General features: G+C 41.3%; 1 protein-coding gene across 6 annotated transcripts in view; it reads right to left on the bottom strand.

The window, feature by feature from the left end:
• Positions 1-23,230, bottom strand: part of TPD52 (tumor protein D52) — a 41,107-nt gene that overhangs the window by 6,291 nt on the left and 11,586 nt on the right. For 2 of the 6 annotated variants that reach the window (XM_032681743.1, XM_032681736.1), the window contains 4 exons: positions 5,879-5,994; positions 4,080-4,228; positions 3,073-3,174; positions 2,004-2,030 (listed from right to left, as the gene is read on the bottom strand). In XM_032681743.1, the coding sequence (XP_032537634.1) occupies positions 2,004-2,030; positions 3,073-3,174; positions 4,080-4,228; positions 5,879-5,994 (394 nt within the window). Of the gene's footprint in view, positions 1-2,003; positions 2,031-3,072; positions 3,175-4,079; positions 4,229-5,878; positions 5,995-10,983; positions 11,438-23,230 lie in introns of those variants that run through there. The other 4 variants (XM_032681717.1, XM_032681727.1, XM_032681707.1 and 1 more) reach the window with 3 other exon arrangements.

The raw sequence follows: 23,230 nt of genomic DNA, 5'->3' as shown, positions 1-23,230 counted from the left end.
TTGCTCAGAAGTTTGAAGAGCACTACATCTTGGTACTATTGTTGTTTTGCACGTAATACTGATGTTGCTTACACAAGGAAGGTTAGTTCATCACAACTTCAAGACATTCTTATAAAGGAGAATAAAGGTATTAAGAGAAACCTAAGAAGGAACAAAGTTCATGTCAGCATAACAAAAAGCTGAGGAAACAAGCAAAAAAATGAAGCAATTACACACTGACATTGCATTACCAGTCATCCCTTCCCCTCCATTTCAGTACTTTCCAAGTTCACAGCTCCACCATCTGCCTCACACCCTTTTTTAACTCCCCACAAAATCACTTTGCAGTGCAAGAACGAAGACCTGCATGTGATGTTTGCTGCATGGAACACATAGAAATAGTCCAACACAGAAGAAATCACACCATTAAAGCTGAGAAGTCCCTCAACTAAAACAATACAAGGAAAGTGTAGCCACAATGAAGCTGCTACTTAAGAGTTTAAGAATAAAAACGCACTTGCATATTCAGTATTAGTTCAAATAAGTATCAGGCCCATCAATTCTCATTTCCAGGAAAGAGTTTAGGCACCTAAAACTTTCTGAAGTTCAGACTTGCGTAGTCTTAAAAGTAGACACAACTTGAGTAGTCACATAACACTGGGACCTGAATTCACTGGCTGAATCCCAGATGAATTTGGTTCTCATGAAAAACAAAAAAACTCAAAGGTTTTTAGTCTCTTGCTCAAGTGCAACTAAGATCTTGAACAGCACGAATTTTTCACAATTTTGTTTTATTTTTTAAACCTCACTGCTTCTGAATTTATAACAATACCTTGAATTTTCACTGCTGTGATTCTCCCCCAAGAAGCACTTGGCCTCCTCTGGCATTGTTACATTCCCTCCCAGTGGCCCAGTTTCTGATAAGGAGTACTCAACACCCACATAGCTACTAACTAGAGTAATTAGGACACTCTTCTTTTGATGTATTAAATTCCTGAAGACAGAGACAGCTCTGAGTCTGGGCCTGTCCTTGTCCAATGCAACAGTCTAATACTAATAGGAGAACACCATAGCCTTAAGGAAGGTGAATGAACCCTGTAAAGTGAGGAGCTGAGCTCTGCATCCCAAAGGTACAGAGACAGCTTCCAGGCTCCCATTACCTCACTGATGCTAAAGGGGACGTATTTCAGACCAGCTGCTCTTCTTATACCTGAGCAAATTGAGCTCACTTCAGAGAGCATCCTGTGCCACCACCCATCTCCTCCCTGGGGGCTATAGCTCCTAGTTAGTATTCTAGGAGCCAAATTCCTAGTCTTTATAGAGATTCTGGTGTTGTCTTTAGCTACTTAGTGGAAGAGTACAGAAAAGATGAAGCCAGACTCAGGCGTGCATAGGAAGGATGAAAGGCAATGGACAGAAGTTGCTACACAGGAATTCTGACTACTGAAAACATTGAATATTTGCTTAGACTAAGCAGATAAAAGGCAATGCAGACAAGGTAACTAAAATACTGGTGCTGCTAAAGTAATTAACTCAAGGACTGTTCACTGGACAAACTATGAACAGGAAATGTATAAGCTAGTTTACATTTTGATTCCAGTAATTTTGTTAGAGTCACAATGCTAAACAGCTATTGTAATAGACACAAAAAGGGGTAAATTTCTACTGTCACGGCACAAACATGGTACAGACGAAGGAGGAATCCTGCATGCCATTGACCTCAACACCATATTCTGTCTCTTGACAAAAAAACCTTGTAGAATCATTTTAGTGGGTTCCTTTCTTACAAGGAAGAGAGACTAATTGATTATGAAATATACTCAAGATTTTATGTTCTGGGGTAGTTACCAGGTGAACATGAAGAAATATCTTCCCTGATGTTAAAAGAGCTTCAGTTTTACATTAACTAACACTGGACAAAAGAAGAAATTACCTTCTACAGACAAAATTTTTAATTTAAGATTTTAATAGAGACAGTCTGACTACATGCTTAGTTTCAGAAACAATTCTTGCGCCCACCTTACCTAAAGGAATGTGAAAGTGCCTGTAGTCTGCACAATGCCAGAGTAAGCATTAAAGAGAGAAAGGAAGTTCTGATAAATCTGAAGAAAAATATGTAACTGTGTAGCTGCACCTCAAAGTGTTTTCTCACTAGACTTTAAAAAGCAAGAGGTTAATGGCAGCACTTTAAAACAGATAGCTGATTTTATTACACTGCTTCCAATGCAGCAATATTCTGCTGGAATGTGTGAATTTTTATTTGCCCAATAATTAAAAAATAAGTTTAACTCATTATTCACAACAAATTACATGCAAAGATGAATAATTGTCTATGCTCCAGTAGTAAAAATTACATAATGAAAGAATTGTAAGCTAAGCATCTGACTAGTGCATCCAGCAGGAGTTTTGCATGCAACTCACAACAGTGCTAAAAATGACCACAAGACTTACCTAATGTGCATGAAGGGCTGGCATCTGTGTCATTTGACACAAAGTCAAAATATGTTGTATGCCAACAATAGTTAAGAATTTAAAAGTGCTAATAATCTCTTAAAAATGTAATAAAATCAAGCCACTTCTATGAGGCAGAATAGCTTACAAAAAATAAAACACATCTGGAAGGAATACACACACAAGACAAAACAAAAAAAACCCAACAAACAAAACAAAACACCCAAACAACAAAAACAAACCGTCAAACCACAAACAGTTAAAGATATTAGTTGTCTAAATATAGCATTCCACAAGCTGAGAAAGTCAGAGAAGACAAATGACAGTGCTACGTGCATCAGAGAGGCAGGTAGAGACACTGCCACCTGCAATCACACCAGAAAAGTAAGAGCAGTAGTGGAGGTTGTAGCATACATTGTTTCTCTCGCATATATAAAGTACACACCACAGAACTCTTCTGCATCAGTGAGGACGTACAAGCAGATTTTGCAGCAAGTCTCTTAGCTCTCCTAAAACAGATGCTGAGGGCTCTTGATAGATTAACTTCTAGAAGTACTAGTATGTTAACAGCAAAAATTTATTTCAGTGATTACCTGCTTAAATAAAAATTGCAACTACTTGCAAAAAGCTAAAGAAACCTACCTGACATCTTCAAACTTCTTGGTTATTACTGAACCAACAGAAGAAAAAGCAGCAGAAGCCTTCTGACCAGCCTGAGACAAGGTTTCTGATGTTCTCTTATACCTGTGCTCAAACAAAATTTAGTTTTTAGTTATTTTAATAGAACACATAAGGAATCTTTTAGTGTATGTACATTTGTATCAAATACAGAGGTATACTTCAGGTTTGGGGTCTAATGGACAACCTACTTAAGAGATTGCAGTCCTTTCTAGCTACAGCATCTCTGCCACCACTGACTTGAGGTTCACCAATATGAACTTACCAGAAAAGACGCTATTTGCTATTGTAGGACTTGCCAAAAAATAAAATAAATTCACGCAAAAAACCATCCTGACCAACAAAAAAAAAAAAAAACCTAAAGAAAATAAGACTCAAGAAAACAACACTATGCACACACATTGAAAAAGGTCTAGTTTTTGTGCCAAGTGTCTTTTTGTACCAAGCAGTTCTGTCAATAAACTTCACCATAAAATGTTTGAGGTACATCCTGTTACATTCTGTGTAGTCATCAACTGCAGAAGGCAGCTCGCTCTAGACTTTGGGCTAACAGTTGTGTTTAGCAAGAACAGTAACTGTGACAGTGCACTCTTCCTGCATGAGCTCAGTTTAAAACAATTTTTCAGGGTGGAAAAGAAGGGTAATCTGTTGGACTCAGGACACCTTGGTATCTCAATAATGGTATCTCAGATCTGTCAAACAAAAAAAGCGTGTTAGAATAGCCTGCATTACAGTCATTCTTTCGCATGAGATATGACTAGCACTGTCCTTCTTTAAAAAAATCTACGTTGATTTATCCAGCTAAATTTTAGTCCCAAATCTTCGTTCGTGAAGCCTAGCCATGAGTGCAACTTAACTTTGTCTTATCTACACTCACCTCATTTCACAAGCACAAAGGGTTTAGACACGACACAAGAACTAAACAGTTTTCACCTCAACAGCCTACACAATCATCATGAACTGGTACATACGCCGTGGTTGATGTAACATCTTGCCAGCTTTTGGTAATATTCTGCCTTAGTTCCTGTAGGGAGTTAATTCCCAGCTTTCTCTTGATCTCTGCTAGATGTTTCTCTTTGGCAGCTAGCACTTGTGAGAGCGTCTGGATTTCTTCTTCCACCTGTGACAGAAGGGTTGATGAGAAGTAAGTTAACAAGCAATATACCCAGCCATTTAACTATGTATTCTTTAAAACATCTATTAGACATCAGTACCGGGAGGGCTAACAGGTTTTTCACATTGCCTCACAGTCAATCATCATCATCATCATCATCATCACATCACGGCTGGGCTTCGCGAACGAAGGTTTGGGATTTCTAAATACTAAAAGGAAAATCCAACATAGTCTACAACAAGAGCTAGTGAGAAAGTAATCTATCTGCAGCTAGCTGTTACTGGAATATGTACATTGGTAACTAAAAGACTGTATACTTAGCAATCATTACCTCTAATATGTAAAGCTTGAAGATTAGTCAAACCTGGGACAATCGCCAAGCCTGTATTCTACTTCCACGTCAGAAGAGATACTAATGTGTGACCAGTGTCAGGAAGCTCAGAGCATGTCTGATCCATGCACAGGTTTTGTATCCTTGCTCAAACAGAAAGGTTCTTTTGTGGCTTAAGCCAGCAACTGAGACTGGATCCAGCCACAGGAGTGCCTTCCCCAGATCAGGGGTGGAAATGGTGGCAGACTGAGCAGTTAAAAGCCACACAAACACACAACAAGTACACAGCAGCTGCTCTGCAACTAGAAAACTATACTGTCCCCTCTTTACTCAGATGGTAGCTTACACCTCTTCCAGAAGCATGATCAGATCATGACTAGGGATGTCAAAACAGTTTTACTATGCCATCCTGTGAGCTATATAGATGTGACAGAGGCACTAAGGCTGTGTGTACAAAAGCAGGGGCATACATCCAACCCTACTTCCTCATCCAGACAGGATCACCTCACTTTAGAGTATCAGGCTGCCCACTCATTTAAGCTCCTTTGAGGAAATACCAGTATCTTCAATGCACCTTTGTTTTTTGCATATCTGTCTGAAGTCCAGTGACACACCCTAGTAGGACCAGACTACCCTCACGATCTTTGGCATTAAATGATACTCAGGACTTCCAAGTACAAAACTGCATTAAATGTGCTTATTTCACAGTTAACCTTTGTTTGCCAACCTTAGGCTTAAGTCAGTGTCTTTTATTATGTCCTAAAGTCACAAAGAGCTACTAAAAAAAAAGACTGGCAGCCCAAAAAAGCTTGACTTTGACAACTTTTGAAATGCATGTCTTGACTATCCTTCAGAGTGCTATGTTCACCTGCTCTTAAAAAAATTCTGCCATGGACAGCAAGGGTAAGGTGGTTAGACATTAGCAAAACAGTGGCTACACAGCAAAGCATTCTTCATGAAAGAAACAGCTTTAATTACTCCACGACAGTTGAGACAATACTTGGATTTTGGCTCCCGACAACATTCTCTTTGACTGCTTACTTACCCACTTCTCACTTGAGGGAAACAAAGGGTTAGATATTTATGCATCTTGGTTTAAGATCTGTACACTCAGCACTTCCAGCTTAATTCCCCCTCCCTAGAACTGGCTGTTCTTTTCTCTTTGACACCTTCCCTTTCCCTCCCCGCAATACAAAGGAGTGTCATACAGGGCTTTAGACACTCACAGAATAACTATGCAAAGTATTAACTGTATGTTCAAAGACAGCATTATTCCAGATTTTCATTCTCAAAATAAGTTTAAGAGCTATTTGCAAAAGAATTACCTTGGCAAGCTCTTTTCTTAGCTCGTCCTGTTCTTCTTCTGAGAGTGTTTCTGCCATACTGACTGTAGCAGCAGCATCCTCTCCAACCTCAGGTATAGAGTCACTTCTCAGCAGCCCTTGAGGTGAATAAAGCACTTAAAGTCAGATTACTACGTCTGCTAAACAGCAGCTAATGTTAGTATACAGCCCTTTTGTGCCAGGGAACAAAGAAAACTGAAGAGAGGACACCAAAGTCATGCTCCTGAAGTGCTACTGCACACAGGAAACTAAAGGCATTTTACACTTCATTCTATCAAGCTGCATTAAAGCTCAATATAATTGCAACTGCTGCTGTAATAGGAGACTGGGAACATGCTGAGAACAACACATCCCACTACTCTCTGAGAGACACCAAGGTGCAGAATCCTATGTCCCAATCAGCGTTTCCTACACAACCTCTGCCCAGGAGTCTGTGTGCACTCTGATCTCTCACTCATCTGGCACAGAAACTCTGGCAGCACAGGAGGTGCTCAAGGCCAATGCAGAGGCTCCCTCCCTTACCACTTTCTGGATCAAATTTAAAAACGAGCACACTGGGAGCAGCCTTGGCAACAAGCAAGGTTCACAACAGTGGAGAAAAATATTGCACTGCAAGTACAAACTCTTCCTCTGTACCCTGTACCTCTCTCATCCCTAGTAACTGGGACCACTGTGGCTAGAAAGTGGCAGATATCATGGAACAAGAAGTAAGCTGCTGATTTGCACCTGGACATTACGACAACTGAGAAGTCCAGAGATGGAGCAAAAGGCTGTCACTTTAGACAAAGCAGTGGAGTGCTGAGAAGGGACTGAGGAGGATGTGCATCCACTCACACTGCTGTCTCTTCCCCTTCCAAACCCAGAAACCAAAACTCTGCCAAACTCCTATATAAAGCACAAATATCTCTATAGTCTTCCTTAATTTTGCTTTCACAGCTTCAGGGAAAGGAAGGAGGATGATATTATTTGTATTATCATGGTGCATTCACTTGTAAGATTCCTTTATTCTTAGTCCTTAGTGCTTGCAGTAAGACCACTTTAAACACCTTTTAATGCAACAAACAAAATTTACAGCAAAAGATTTCCCATTCTGAATCTCTGTGGCTGACACTTTAACATAGAGCTTGCCAGAATTAAGGAATTCTGTTCTAATTGCAGAGAGACTAGTTTGTAGGGAGACTGCATGCTAGAATGGTTGTGGTTTCCCAGAACTAATTCTCTATTCAAGAGGTAAAACAGCTTTAATGATAATAAAAAAAAGAAATTAAATAAAAATCTTAAAATACAAGAGAAAAAAATAGGATTGCTTGTTAAAAAGGAGAGAAGGTGAGCGTGTGTGTATGTATACATACACGTGTATACATGTATATAAATATATAATTCATCTAAGTTGAGGACACATTAAGTAATGTTTCCTATTAATCACTATAGTAATTTAACATACAAAATTCCATCCTCATTTCAGCAGTTTCTGGTGGCACTTCATACTCTCATTTAGTCTGGGAATCCAAAAACTCATTAATTTTCAAAGAGATCACCCCTATGATTTTGCTGTGAGGTTTGATATCAACATCACAATCAACTGAAAAGACAGGGGAAAAAAAGATTCTGTGTGTCTGTAATTAGTTGTAAGTATTCTATGAAACATGCTACTAGCAGCTGTCGAGTCTAAGAAAAGCAGCAGCCTTGTTCTTGACCAAGTTACTGAACTCAAGTAAAGCTCAATTCCACAAATTCTTACCAAAACAGTTATATTTTCTGCCTGTATTTGTGTCCAGAATACTTATCCTCTAAAATCACACTGCTATATGGGCAGAACATTTGTAAATGCTGTTACCATGGAATACACTGAGGAGGAAGCAAAGAAAAAGAAGATGAAACCACATTCTGCATTTATTCCTGAGATCTATGCCACATTTTCTCAGAGATTTACATGTGTCTTCTACACAAACATTGTGTAGGTCCTATGGGTCTCCCAAGACACTATTTTCTGGTAGAAATCTAAGGCAGAAAGAACTTGAAGTCTAATGCCCAAACCAAAGCACAGCACTGCTGCACCTGAAAAAAGTATTATGGCTCATGTCACAAAACTAGATAATTTTTTGTTTATACATCAACAGATTTCCTTTTCTTAACGATTAAGAGTGCCACACCTTTTTGTCAACTTCCTATTTAACCTATTTATTACACATGCCTCTATGAAGGTAAACTAACAATGCAAACTGCATTTTCCCCTGACACCCTCCATCTCCCAGTACGTGCACCTACAACTCCTGACCTTGTTCTCATCTGCATGCCCTTCAGGGACCACAGAGCTTGCTGTCACAAAAGTCATTTCTGAAAGTCTGCAAGTACCAAAGGCCATGCTGACTCCAAGAGCATTAGCACATCCAGCTGAAAGTCTGTTCAATCCGATTATGAAGAGTCATCTGGATTTATATCACCAAAAATAGATCAAGTGAATCCATCAGTAGGAAAACATGCTGGATTGTCCCCCACAGCAATAGCTTCTGCTTTGGGAATGTACCTTGTCTTTGGAAAACTAGTTTTTTAAGAAAGTTTGTGCTGCTTCTTGCCTACTACACTGTATTTAAGACACAATGCTAAGATGCAAGGGAATGATCTCTCCTTCCCTTCCCATTTCTAGATCTTTTAGGAAGACAGGAAATCACTGCTGCTCTGAGTCCTTCATACCTCACCCTGCACATCTGACCAGGCCTTCTCTCCTCTCTTTGCCTTCTGACCCCCTTCCATTTATTACTTTTTCTTGAGCTCCATATGAAGTATGCAAACACCTTGCCATCAGTATTTATTCTGGCACCTCCCCTCTCATCCCTTGTCACTGTTCACTTTACTCCCATTCCTCAGTTCAGTACTTGCAGGAGACAGGGTTCATCCATGCATTGGGAAGTGCTAAACCATCTGACCAAGGAGCAGTTGTCTACACAGGTAACAACCCACACACCTCCACAATGGTGTGGCTACAATCCAAATTTAACCCATAACCTAGGGCTGACTGCCAGCAAGATCCTGGCTTTGAGAAAGCTTGGTAAGGAAAGGTGCACAGCCCACCTTAGATCTTTTCATGGGGTGTGGGGCAAGAAACCAGCAGTCGGCCAACAGACGGAAATACTTCTGCTCAAACTATTATTAAGAGAGCATTTCTCACTTGTGGTCTTCTTCCACCAACAGAACTGTTGTTATTATTATTTTATACTGTTATGTATAATTGTTATTATAATCGTTTCCAACTTGTTACCCTTCCTTACGTTAATTCTCTTGCATCTTCATGCTGCAAAGGACTTAAAATTCAGTTATTTGGTATTCTGATTGCTATAACCAAGTTTAGCTGAACATTTCACATCTCAAACTCTTAAACAGAGTAAAACTTAAATTTGTGGGGAAAAATTTGAAATACATAATATTGAGAAAACTTACCCAGGTCAGTTTTTAGGTCTGTATTTTTAAGATTGGCATATTAACCCAGCACTTTGGTTCACTTAAGTGAACCAAATAAAGACATGAACAAGTTTGTTGATTAAGACTCCACAGTTCAGGGAAATGGCACTTAAGTCTCCATCATCCTGCCAGGGTAGACAAAGCATTAGAGTAATTTGATTTACACTCAGTTTTTCTGATTTGGGGTTTCCTTTGGTCAGTTTCAACCCAAGTTCATGCTCTATTTTGACCAGAAGTTCCTGCCTCTTTCTGGCCTGAATTCAGAGATCAGCAGCAAACACAGGCAGTTTAAGGAAATCCGGGTCATTTCGGATGAACAGCCTTGGGGTGGGGGTAGACTCCACAAAGCTTTCTCTTTAGACCACATATTCTGTGTCAGGCACTCAGAATGAGCATTTTGGCTATCACTATACAGTTGGCAAAGCTAAAGAAAAAAAGGTGGTTGTTACAGTTCAGGAGAACAAGCTGTTACAGGACTGTAAGATCGCTCCAACATTTGAGTAAGGTACAGTACTACAGGGGATATTTATTTTACAATATATATGAAGAATCAAATTTAAGTACTTTCCATTTCTCAGAGAAAAAGCCAAAGTGAGACATAATTCTTGAACTTAAGTGAGAAAGCTCTTGGGCTTCTCCCAAACACTAAGGGAATGAAAATAAAAGAAGCCCAGCAAAGGCTGGTGGTTATGGTGATGCATCACCACTTGATACAGAGGACTGCTCCCCCACTCCTTTAGAAAAGGTGGGAGATGCAGTAATTGCAAAAGTGAAAGCTGAAAACTATTCCCAGAAGCCCCGGCTTGTCAGATTCACCAAGGGGGTTGGTTTATTTCACACAGAGATTCCCCAAGGGATGCACGTTGCTTTAAGATTTTAAAGAACAGGTCCACCAAAAAAACTTAACACCCTTGTAACTTTCCTTTGCCACACCTGAAGTAGGTCCAAGCTTTCTGTATTTAAAATTACTCTGGAAGATTACATCTGGTGGCAAGGAATGGAAAGTAAAGATAATAACACCAGACTAGGATGTATTGGGAGACATGGCTGCAGGTGTTCTGTACAACAGGTTAGCAGCTAGAAACTAGTAGGGTTAAGCACTAGACAGATGTCACTGCAGCACAGCACAGGGGAGCAGAAGTGCAGTTAAAATCTGCAGGTTTAAGATTTACACCATTTTAAATATCAGGCTGAACAGAGTAAAGGTAAAAGAGGGCAACTTTGTTAATCAATGAGATTTTCAGTACCAAGGCAAAAGCAGATTTTAGACTATACAGAGCTCTGAAGTCCTACTAAGAATGCAATTCCTAGTCCCCCTGCCCAAAAAGCTATTAGTCAAACTAAGCCAATTACTCCAGTCTTGCAGAAGTTGCCTTTTTGTTCCTTATTCTTTTTGCTCACTTCCTTTTCCCCTCAAACTGCCTCTCTGCTGAAGAAATAACAAGATAAAGCTGGTAAATGCATAGTACATGACATATTACCTACATGACACACTGAAGCTAATAAACTATCAGAATTAACAGCAGGTCAACTCTTATAGATTCCTAATTTGAGAAGTTTCTTTTTACATATTATAATCACTAAGCTTTTCTTGCAGAGATTTTGAAAAAGGAAGAGAAGGAAGTTACCAGACTTCACCAGTGTAGGTGATCCAGGTGGAGACAGGTTTATGCTAGGCGACAAGTAAAGATAATTTCTGTTCACTCCAGCATTGAAATCGAAGGGTGATTTGTAATCCTCATACAGATCCATGCCAGACAATTCAGAGCGTGCAGCCATCCTCTTCTTCCACTGAAGCATTCATCTTCGCTTCCTGGGGCGACCCGGACAGCAGGATTCAGAAACCCTCCATTTCTTCACATGACACTCACTGTACCTCCTCTTAAAATTCAGCTCTGTTACATACAGTAGAGCTGTCTAGCAAGTGACTTCTTAGCCATCTTGTAGCTGCTGCTGTTTACATGGCACGAAGTTAAGTTCCTGTAAATTTGTAACTGGGGCTGGACTTAAACAGACTGTTCCTTTAACAAACATTCACAGCGTACCCGCTTGTGGGTTCTGGAAGAGCCCTAGTCCTCTGCAGGACTGCTTCAGAATTTTCAATCATTTAAATAAAAAAAGGTCAGCTGACTTCAGCTACATCAGGATATCCTTAATCTTCTAGGACACAAAAGGATTACCAGCCATAATCTATCCTATATACCATCTGTGTTGGACTTTTTCCTCTGATTAATGGAAAATTCTGCGTGCCTAACTATTTCTCCAGCTGCTTCCATCAGTGTAATAACCAGCAGTGAGAATCTAGTCTCTGCTGCCCAGGTATCACACTGCAGTGCAAGCTCAGAATAGGAGAGCAGCACTCCTCCCTGAAGGCTGGGCTATAAACACCACCTAGGTTTTTTGACAAACGTGCTAATGTGCATTATGATTTTGCCCACGAGGCTAAACATATCTGGTCTGAGGGGTTTTTGAGGTTTTCTTTGTTCGTAAAAAAAAAAAAAAAATTATTTAAGTGCACTGCCCTATGTCCTTAGTGCTTCAACCAGCACCATTTAGAACAGCCAGTTATGCCAGGAACCAGTAACACTGAAATGCATCGCCAGATGAAATGTATTTATGTTTTGACATGTATACAATAAAGAAAGATCAACTTACATAAGCCATCTGACTGGGAGTTTAAGATTTAACCCTGGGAAGCAGAAATGCTTCTTACCTAAAAGAGGCACTCAGCATAGTTTTGCAGTGCTTCACTTTTTTTTTTTTTAACTTTTCATCCAAGGTCAAGTTCTTTCACTGAAAACACAAGCTCACTAGCAGTGTAGATCACCTTTACAGCTAAGCAATGATATCCTCCCTTCACACCTTCACCTGGGATCTTCACTGCAGCCTGCACACAGAGGAGCATAATCAAAAGGAAGTTAATCTTTTCCTCCACCACAAGAGTGATGTATTCAGACAGAGCTGATCAGAGACATTACTCTGGAAAAGTGAAGGAGCATTGCAGCATACCTAAGTCAAGTCCGGGCAGTGTGTTCCCTGGGCCTACAAGAAAGTATATCCCTTCTGAAGTTTTAACTTTCCATTTCCACTGCAGTCAGCAGGCACGGGAACAGACCTTCCAGCTAATTAAAGAGCAGTTCCTTTAGGATGCAGACCTACATTGGCTTCTGGTGCAGACTACCTGCAGGCTTATAACAATGAGAGTGCTGGAGCCTGAAAGACAGGTCTCTGTTATTTTCAAAACCCACTGAAAAGAAAATGTAATGCCCTTCTTCATTTCTGACACGTGGCTGTAGCATCTGCCAGAAATACTGCAAAGTTCACCTGACAAAGGTCAAAGCTTTGGTCACAGATTGTAGTTTAAGTATCCAAAGGCAGCAGAGAGCTGTAACATAGCTACAGTAATGATATACTCTATTAACCAAGCTCACTAATATGAATAGCTACCGATTCTGCTTTGCAGCTTTCCCTCGTGTAACTCAACAGTCAAAGACTGCCTTCTGTCCAAAAAGCTCAGGCAGTAGTTGTACTAACTGGATTAGGCAAAATGACAAGTTATCAGACATGGCACACAAAGAGCTGTGTGTTTCTACCTTCGCTCTCCCGACACAGAAAGAGAGAGAGAAGGTGAGGCTACCCCCTAGGACTTTTTCCCCAACCTTAGAGAATCATTCAGTGTACCACCAGCCAATGCTAGCAGGCTACAATTGCAAGTAGCTACTATACGGAAAAAAAACCCTTATGAAGATGCGTTGATCCCTGCTAACAATCAAGAATACCATTTCCTGGCCAAGGGCATTTACTGGAACCAACACTTACACTCCTATCTTTTTCAGGAAATTCCCTGCACTCAGCTTTACCCCTTACCATCCATTCAAAAAAATCTGGTACTGCATCTTTATTGTGCAAAAGTTAATTTCGTGTCCCTATAGAGACATCTGGATTGCCAGTCCCAGACCACTGACCTGGCCTGGCCTGCCCCCTCTACAGACAGAAGTGTGGATGGGCCAAATTTTCCAATACATCTTCAGTGTAGTCAAAGAGACATGCACAGGATGTGGCCCACTGCTGGAATGTACATTTGGCTTACAGGGAAGATTTGCTGAATTACAAATCTGAGCCTCCACATGAGAGACTGACTTCTGCTTTTGCCCTGACTTACCTGAGCACAAGGCCAGAAGTCACCCAAGAGACAATCTCTAGTTTTTAAAAATATTACTGTCCTAAGATCATTGCCAAAAGAGGGACCATGAAAGCACTTCTAACTTCTAATTACCACCTTTGCTCAGACTAATCTTGTTTATAGTGGCCACACAGACGGGTTGCTACAGCACATCCCAAACACATCACCTAAACACGTCAGCCTCCTGCTTTCTTCCTTGCAGAAGTTAACGGGAGTGTTGCTCCTCACTTGCTCAGCTACAAATCCTACCTTGTGATGAAAGAAGCTGTCTCACTGAACAAGCTTCTTCCTCATCACTTCGGGAAGTCTGATGGCCTTCACTCTGATGTAGATAGGCCCCGACAGCTGTTAGTGTGGTGCATTTGGAGGAGGAATGAATCTCTGAGGAACTTTCTAAATTAAAGTGATGGCCCAAGGAAACAAAGCGGGATGGGGATGACAAACAGCAGCACATGGAAAAAGAAAGCAAGGTTTTGCTCTGCTGTGTGAAGCTTTTTGACCAGTTTAGCAGTTCTCAAAAGGTTGAATATAGCTAGGCAATGACAGAAATGAAGATTTCTCTAAACTATGAAAACTGCCTTGTTATGAGGCCTTTCTAAATGGCCTTCCCATCACCAAAATATCTTGCTGGATGGGCTTCCTCCTCTTCACAGTATTTCAGAGCACATGCAGCTGGCTGGAGGTGGACCCTGCCTACCCTGGGCAAGACACACATTTTAGAGCCGAAAACTAAGTTTAGACTTCTGTTACATGGCTTAGAGCAGTTATTGTGCCTGCTCAAGTATCTTTGTTCTGTGCCCCTGCACTGCAAATTCAGTTTTACTGTGTACCTTGGTTGTTACTGCAGGTACCAGCTGTGAGCCACTACCTGAAAAATCCTGAAGCCTAAGGACACACCTGCTCCAAAGAAAAGTAGCAGTGGGGTTTTGCTTACTATGCAACAGATTAAAACCGAAGATTTTTTTGTTCCAGAACAAGCACTCCTTTGCCCTTAATGTCTCAGGATAACTAAGAGGTTAGTACTTAAGCCATCTATGCCATTGGTGTTTGACAGACTGGCATGAAGGTAGATACCTTCTGTCAAGGATGCTTGAACCAATTACTGACAAGTTCAACTGAATGTCACAAAGTGGCTCAGGAAGGCTCACCAAGCCTCAGCAAAGCATCACCATCACAATTCCTACCATTAATCATGTTGTAATCTCCTCTGTTAAGGTTAGAGAGTGTGCTTAAAGCCTTCCCAGGTAACTATTTAGCATCAACAGTCAGCACAGATTGTGCAACTCATGAATCATAAGGGAGGGAACTGGAAAAGCTGCTAAGTTTGAGCAAACACTTTCCACCAGATATTTGTCTGCCTAGTCTGAGACATTTTTCTTCCTTCAGATATCACTTGCTACCCCGATGTGCAGTTTCCACCCGAGCTCAAGGCTCCAGCAACAGTTTAAGCACAGCAATATAGTATTAAAGCACTTCTACCATAATGGTTATTAAGCAGGGATGTTATGGTATCCTTGCAGAGAAGCAATTTTTCCCACATTTAGGTCTAGCAGAACAATAGTTTGTTCATACATGAAGAAGTTATATCCCTCTTTCCCTAGAGAAACAAAACCCTGCTCAAGTATGACTGAATACAATGTCCGGGGTTTGAAGAAACTGAGCTATGTTTTCAGTAGCGTTTCATACAAAGACTGAAATTCAAAATAGAAAGGCTGCCACTAATGCCTCAGGATTGGAGAAGTGCAGAGGCTACCCTAGGACATGATCCAAACAATACTTTGGACAAATAACTACCTGAATAACCAATCCACAAGGTCTGAGTTCTGTTGTTACGTAGCCACATCGTTCCGTCTCGAACATCCTTCATTTGTGTCCTGTTTATGCACGGAGGTGCCAAACTTGTGCCCCAGAGTCCACACTTTTGGCAAGGCTATCATGATTCCAGCACTTAAATCAGCAAAAGGGGATGGGGGAAGATGAGGGGAAGAGTTTGTTGACAAAGAGGGGGAAAAGGTGAAAGAAATGCTTGCTGTTTGGAGGGCACAACAAAAAGATTTAATCTCTTCTTTCAAGATTGACTGTTAAGATTGAACTGCCTGCTCAGCCTATAGTTGGTTTGAATTTCATCTCCCGCAGACTGATAAGTGGTAAGACTGACGACTGACCACAGACCTTCCAGTAACTGTGGCTGGGGAAAATACTTCCAGCCAGGTCTTCCACCAGCCCCAGGTTTTACAGGTAGATCCCAATGAGGCAGCAACAGTCAGGCTCCTCTCCTCACTCTGAGTTTTATAAGGCATAAGCCATTTTAAGAGCCATAAAGCTACTTAAGCATCTTAAGCCAATCTAGGTTCTGTAGCATCAATTTGATCTTCTAAGTCTTACCAGTTTACAGATAAGTAAACCCTTTCAGCACCTGATCCAAGGCCTTAAAACTGCATTAAGAGAGAAAGATGCCATGAAGCAATAGGACAGAAGCACAAACAAGCAAGCCTGAAATTCATACATTAATGCTCCCTTTTTCACATTGTGCTCTCTCCCCTCCCTTTAACAGCAGACACCTCTTTCAGCCCCCAGAGAGCACAACATGAATGCAGGTGCACAGCTACAGCAATTCCTGAACAGTATGAGCCCAGGCTTCTGCAGCCCTGTTAGTAAAGGCCAGCAGAATGTGGCTTGCTGTCTTCTAGCAGAATCCAACTCAACACCACAATATTAATCTCATTACTTCAGACTCCCACCACATGCTTTCTCTGGACAAGTTCTCCCTGATGCGACTGCATTGTTCAGTATGTTTCCTTGTACAGAAATATCTTCTCCAGCATTTTGTTAAGCCTAAATGCTGCCTTCACTTACTCTTATTAAAACAAACAAACAAAAACCCAAGCAAAAAACCCATCACCAACAACCACCATCTCTTATAATGATGAGTATTCTCCCAAAACGTTTCTCCCAGCAACACAAATGCTTCTGAAAATTACAGGTAAGGATCATGGGATTGCTAGTATTGCTCTTTTCTTAAACCAAAGTCTCAGTACACAGTATTTCAGACAGCTGACAAACGTCTTAGCAAAGACAGTAGTTCTCTCCTCCTCTCAATCCAATTATAAACTCAGACTAATTTCCTGAAATCTTGTGAGGGAGTAGATCCACACTTCAGCATATTTTGCCATTAGACAAGCTGATACCACAGTAAGACTCTTAACCCATTCATATCAGATAAAATTCTCTGTATTCATTCTCTATTACCTTATAAGTGTTCCAGCACTTTTAAGATTTTTGTTAGGCAGAAGTCCCTGATTTATGACAAAGTTTTGTCTCAAACAGTGGTCAAAGCAATCACGTGTGTCAGCTCCAGCAGTAATAGGTGAAAAGCTTTCCAGCCTGGAGAGGGTCCAGGCCAAAGCACACAGCAGCCAGCACCTCAGAACCAGTGATCAGGTAAGGCACTGCATCGACTTTGGAGAAGTCAGACCAAACTCTGCAAATACAGAGGAACATTTCCAAGTGAGATTAACAGAGTCAAAACGCTGTCAAGTAGATTTTAGAGGAATGTATTCAGTTATTTTTCTTTAGCCACTTATCCAATTATGCTGCCATTCTCTAGAGACTCCGATCTCTGGTAAGAGACTAAACCTGTCAAAAATGCTGAAGAAATAGTGCTAAGCTGCAGTTAGAAGACACTTGGAAAACATTAGGAAGAAACGGCTGGAGTGCAGAAGGGGATCGTTTCAAAGTTTTAGTATGTAACCTTGCAATCTCATTAAATCTTTACTTGAGTGAGTCAGATTGGAGCAACTCCCAGCCTCCCTCAGAAGACAAGCCTGCTCTTCTGCACTCTTAAAGCAAACTTCCCACTTTTAACACAGCACCCCAGAGTTTCCATTTCTGAAAAACAGCTCCAGAAAAGTCCACTATCCCCACTCCACAGTATCAGGACCCGCCATGAAAATGATACTGAGATTTTAAGAACAAAGGAGGTTTGATTACACATTAAGCTGAATCACACAGTGTGATATCTAAAAGGATAATCACCAAGACAAGCACCATCTGTAGTCTTAGCAGTAGCTTAATACCAGCAAACAGTCTTGTGGTAGACAGCAGCTCCCACCAAGTTCGTGCCCGGATTTGGTGTAGCACAGAAATTGCATCATTTACTATCAAGGGCAGAAGTACAGAAGCAACCAAGGAGAGGACAATTTGATGCAAGCAACAGGGCCTAGGTTGAGTACTTCACAAAATCTATCCTTAGAGATATTCAAAAGCCACGTGGACATGGTCCATGGACACGGGTATTAAAGACCAGTGCTCTTTAATATCTTTATCAGTGACACACACAGTGGGATCAAGTGTCCCTCAGCAAGTCTGCAGATGCCATGAAGCTGAGTGGTGCGGTTGACACAACAGAAGGAAGGGATGCCATCCAGAGGGACCTGGACAAACTTGAGAAGTGGTCCACAAGAACCTCATGAAGTTCAACAAGTCCAAATGCAAGGTACTGCACTTGGGTCAGGGCAATCCCAGACATGAGTACAGATTGTGAGAACCAGTAATTGAGAGCAGGCCTGCAGAGAAGAGCTTGGGGAATGCTGGTGGACATGAGCCACCAGTGTGCAGTGTTCTCTGCCTCTACTCTGCCCTCGTGAGACCTCACCTGGAGCATTGCATCCAGCTCTGGGATCCTCAGCAATGAAAGATATTGATCTGTTAGAGCAGGTCCAGAGGAGGGCCGCAAAGACGATCAGAGGGCTGAACACCTCTCCTGTGAAGGCAGGTTGAGAGAGATGAGGTTGCCTGGAGAAAAAAAGGCTCTGGGGAGACCTCATTGCAGCTTTCCAGTACCTAAAGAGGACTTAAGGATGAAGAGCAACTTTTTTCACAGGTAGAGAGTGATAGGACAAGAAGGAACAGTTTCAAACTAGAAGAGGAGAAATTTAGATTAGACATTAGTAAGAAATTCTTTACTGTGAGGGCAGTGAGGCACTGGAACAGAAGTGGTGGACATCCCATCCCAGGTTGGATGGGGCCTGAGCACCATGATCTAGTGGGTGGCATTCCTGCCCATAGCTGGGGGGTTGGAACTGGTTGAGCTTTAAGGTCCCTTCCAACCCAAACCATTCTATGGTATGGTCCTGAGGAACCAGCTCCAAGTGGCCCTGCTTGAGCAGAGGGGTTGAACCAGACGGCCTCTAGAAGTCCCTTCCCACCACAACCATTCTGTTATTAACACAAGGGGTGTACAAAGTCACAGGCTGCTCACCCAGATACTCCAAGGACCTCACCTCGTCAGAACACAAGGGGTTCTGGCACCCTGCCTCAGGGGAGGTCTGTGGCCAGCCCTTAACCTTGTGGATTCGCAAATACCTCCCTGTCAACAGAATAAAGTTCCATTTTCTCCCACGCTTTCTAAACTGAGTATGAACAGAGAGACTTTGCACTTCCACACATCTCCCCAGCACATGGGAGTATTATGACGGCAGACAAGCAAAGCAGAAGCATTTGCTGCAGTAGAGACTATTTTGATTTCACTTAGGAGTCTGCAAGAAAAAGGTTCTTAGATTCTGGCAGGGGAAAGAAGTCTACCATTTGCATAAAAGGGACAGACTTACATTTTGCTCACAAAATGAATGAGCAAGCAATTTCCTGGGCCTGACATTTGATTCCAGACACAGAAGAAGCTCTTAGCAAATACAAAAGCATACCACTTCCCCCTGATCCCCTTTCCCCAGGAGGAAAGTGAATGTATGCCTCTGCAGCAGGAAGAGTTCACACTCGTATACAAAGAAAAACTTGAAGTAGGCAAATTAGCTATCAGTGCCAGTATGCTAAAACTGCGTTACAGCAGAAGCCTCTCCTCCTCTTACCCTATATTAATTAAACAGAGCCCAAGGAAACTAGGATCAAGTTAAGTCTTTGAATTCCCTTCTCAGACTCCTCAATTTATTCTTCATCCACTCCAGTGCATTTCCTTTATTCCTCCAGCAACTTTCCCTAGTGCTTGCTCTCAGATTCTCCTAGCAAAACTCCTCAGTCCAGAAAAAAATTGACACAAAAGCTTCCAAACACATGTCAGTTCATCTAGAGATGTCAGCTGACCCTTGAAAAGCACTGGGAGAGTCACTTCTGTGCTCAGAACACAGTAATTTTTAGCACAGTCACACAAGTCACCCCAAAATCGTCAGAGCATAGTAACCTCCAGGCGGACTTCCACAAAGGATGAACACATAACACCAACAGGAGTGACATCTTTTAAAAGCACTGCTAATTTTACCATCAGAAAACAAGAGAGTATGAGAAGTCCATCTTGTCAAACCAGCCTTCTCCTGTTGACATAATTCCACTTCAAATTTCCCTAACATAATGAAGGAAACTGCTAGTTGCCTGCATTATCATTAGATTCCAACCAATTTTCTAAATGTAGGCAGTGTTCAGATACTTTCACCCATGGCAACCTAACTGCAGACTTGGTGGGTGTTAACTGAAGCATCATTTTGCCTTCTGTTGTTACACATACACCCCGTGTGTCACACTGCTCAGCAGCAGCCTTCACACAGAAGCTTGGCAACCAACCTTTTGCCAATTTACTTGGACATCTTGTTTTCTTCCTGCCTAATCCCCTCATTGGACTCCCCTGCCCTTCTCCAGGCTCACAGCATCCAATGGCTTAACACATCCAAACAATATATCAGAAGTCAAGGTACTTGATACTAGCCTGGAGCCATTTCAATTAAGTTATCAAAGTGAAGACGATCCCAAGCTTCTAACCTACCCTTTTTGTCCTCAAACCCAACTTTAAATTTATTACAATTTGGACAAGAATTATGCCCTTCCAATAAATGCATATTAAAATGTGGAAACTTGTTTGAAAACTTACAGCTGAACGTAGCGCTTATTGCACACACTGCTGCCAACAGAGGTGGCTATGCTCAAGTTCCTGAGACACCAGTTACTTTTAAATGGTCCCTCCCAAGAAGCACAAACTTTTCTAATTTCTCAAGTCTTATGGCTCCTTGCAGTCACATCATGTTCTTGAAAACTGCAAAGCTGTAAAAATATCCTTTTTTTTTTTTTTGCCAGAGTTTCCACACACAAGTTATTGGTTGCATGACTAAGCTGCACTCCTGCTGTAGCCTGGCACCTGATTCAACTACCCACGACAAAGATGAGCTTTTTGCCTAAGAATGATGGCAACCGACAGGTTGATACTATTTTCCCTTATCAGGTCTAAGTTTAAGATTTAGACTGGTGCTATCAAACAAGTGTAATTGCATAACACAGAGTATAATTTCTCAAACACAAGCAACTGCAAGCTGCAAGCTGTGTAGAAATCCTATTAACATTTTTGCTCTTGGCTTATCCGAGAGCATAGTGTGAAACATCTGTGAAACTATAAAACTCTGCTTTCTCATCAGTAGAAGTGCACTAGTACAATAAATATGCCATCACATACGCCTCAGAAATCTCTCAGGTCATAAGAACATGCTCCTGATCTCTCTTCCTCCAGTCAAACCACACCTTTAGACTAGTAATGGCTTTTGCCACAAACCCTTCAGAGAACTAGCCTGTCCATGAGGTACATAAAAGCAGACAATAGACATTGAGCCAGTTACACTGCTTAGTCAAGCAGATAAGCTCATAATGAAGACAAGCCATTATTATTCATCTACATTTCTCTTACTGCAGAGTTTTGGTGAGCACTCCTAAACTTAAGAAAATAAAACCTAACAAAGGAGTGCTAATGACACACCACCAGATTGCTGGTATAAAACGCTCGTGCATCAGTTCATTATCACTGGGTATCTCTCACTTGAAAACTCAGAATAAGTTGTGTTGTTACCTCTGCAGCACCAAACAAGATACGTTACCCATTCCTTCACAGTCCAGCATTTTACCAGTCACCCTGTAGTAGTACAACTGTGTCGTACCTGAAGTGTACACAACTGTGTAGTGCTTGAAGTGTCCCATTCCAGACAGAGTTTGGCTGCTGTCTGCCCATACTGCTACATGGCATAACCACCTAGGCAGTACCAATTCCTGCAGTGCTTCCAAACAGATTGGGAGCACTGGCTGTCACTAGTTAAGGGACCTTGGACCACATTCTGACAGGGCTGCAAACTGGACAAACTCCGGATGTGGGCTTGAATATGGTTGCACTGCTCTTAATCCCATTTAAGAGATGAGAGGGAGAATCCTGCAACTTCTCATGCAACAATTCACCAGCAGCAATTCACTAACAAACCAACTGCACTGACTAGCTTTTTTTTCCTGATATAATGGAGATAATGCATCTACCTTTAGAGTATTATGACCACTGAAGTTGCCATTATATTACGTACTCTGAGATTTTATCCGATTGATATGTCCTTGACTCACTTTTAATGCTGCCTGAGCTGAGTAAATCCTGTTAAGAGACATTTGCCCCTACTCCAAGTCAGACTAGGACAGTAAATTAAATGAAACTGTTATCCTAAAGAGATACTGCTGTCACATAAATCAACAGTCATAAAACTCATAAAACTAATCACTCCAACAGCTACGGAAGGCAAAGAAAAAGGTCAAAAAAGTTTGTCCGCAGATGATTACACACAAAGACATAAAGCTTTCAAGGATTTCCAGGTCCTAGAAGACTTGAGCATACCCCCTTCTATCAGATCAGACTTTGGACATGAGATGTCACTTTTTGCCTCTGTGTGACATTACAGGCAACCTATATTTTCTTTTTTACAACCTACACAGGTTCAGATCATACAAGTACTGATCTATCAAGATTTTGAAGCAGTATTCATATATTTTTGCACAATCTAGTTGTGTCCCATTCCATTCCACACAAAGTAAAGTTTTCCAAAATATCAGCATGCTTGGATAAGCTGATTTCCACGCTCATCATTTATATTTCACAGCAAAGTAGAACAAGCTAAACCATTCATTTCAGTGAAGTATATGAGAGTGGACAAAACTGGAAATACCCATCTCGATGAACATAAAGTCAGGCAGACATTTTTCCTGGTTCTGGTACAGTTGACATGATGGAAACTGCAGGGGGGGTGGAAAAGTGCAGTGTGTCTGAAGGACCAAAGTTTGAAGGATGTCTCTCAAAGGAAATTGAACTTCATCTCTAAAAGCAGGTGGGGGAAGAAAGAAGGGAAGGGAGAGGGGTTGTTGGTTTTTTTGGGTTTTTTTTAAGTTTTGTGTGGGTTTGGTTTGAGAGATTTTTTGCTGGGGTTCATAGTTTGGGGGTTTTTTTGTAAAGAAAGCAGGCCTCAACTGATTTTAGTGAGCAGCTGGTCCAGAACTGCACTGTTCTACAAGTTGCCTCCTCCTAGCATTTGACCTCCAAATGAACAAAGTCCAAAAATAAAGCTTTACACTGCTAAGTGAATTCCAAGTTTAGCATCATTCCCTATTGCACAAACTAATCCACCACACTGCCCATTTCACAACTGTAATTGTCAAACAAAAGAATACATATATTCATGGCCATTCTGAGCACAGGTTGTACTCTAGTCTGAGTTTAATAGATCTGTTCTGTGTAATGGATTTACCTCGTAGACTTTTCAAACCTTATGCTTAAGGACTGCTATAGCTGATACCCAGGTTATTGTTACATCAGGTTTGGCACATCATAGCTCAGCCACCAGCACAAAAAACCACTCAGAATAATTCAGAGATTAAACAGCTATTAATAATGTAAT

This window comes from Chiroxiphia lanceolata, chromosome 1 (genome assembly GCF_009829145.1).
Source record: "Chiroxiphia lanceolata isolate bChiLan1 chromosome 1, bChiLan1.pri, whole genome shotgun sequence".
Taxonomy (NCBI): domain Eukaryota; kingdom Metazoa; phylum Chordata; class Aves; order Passeriformes; family Pipridae; genus Chiroxiphia; species Chiroxiphia lanceolata.
Note: the sequence above shows the minus strand (reverse complement) of the source record. Positions and strands in the feature narration are given on the sequence as shown.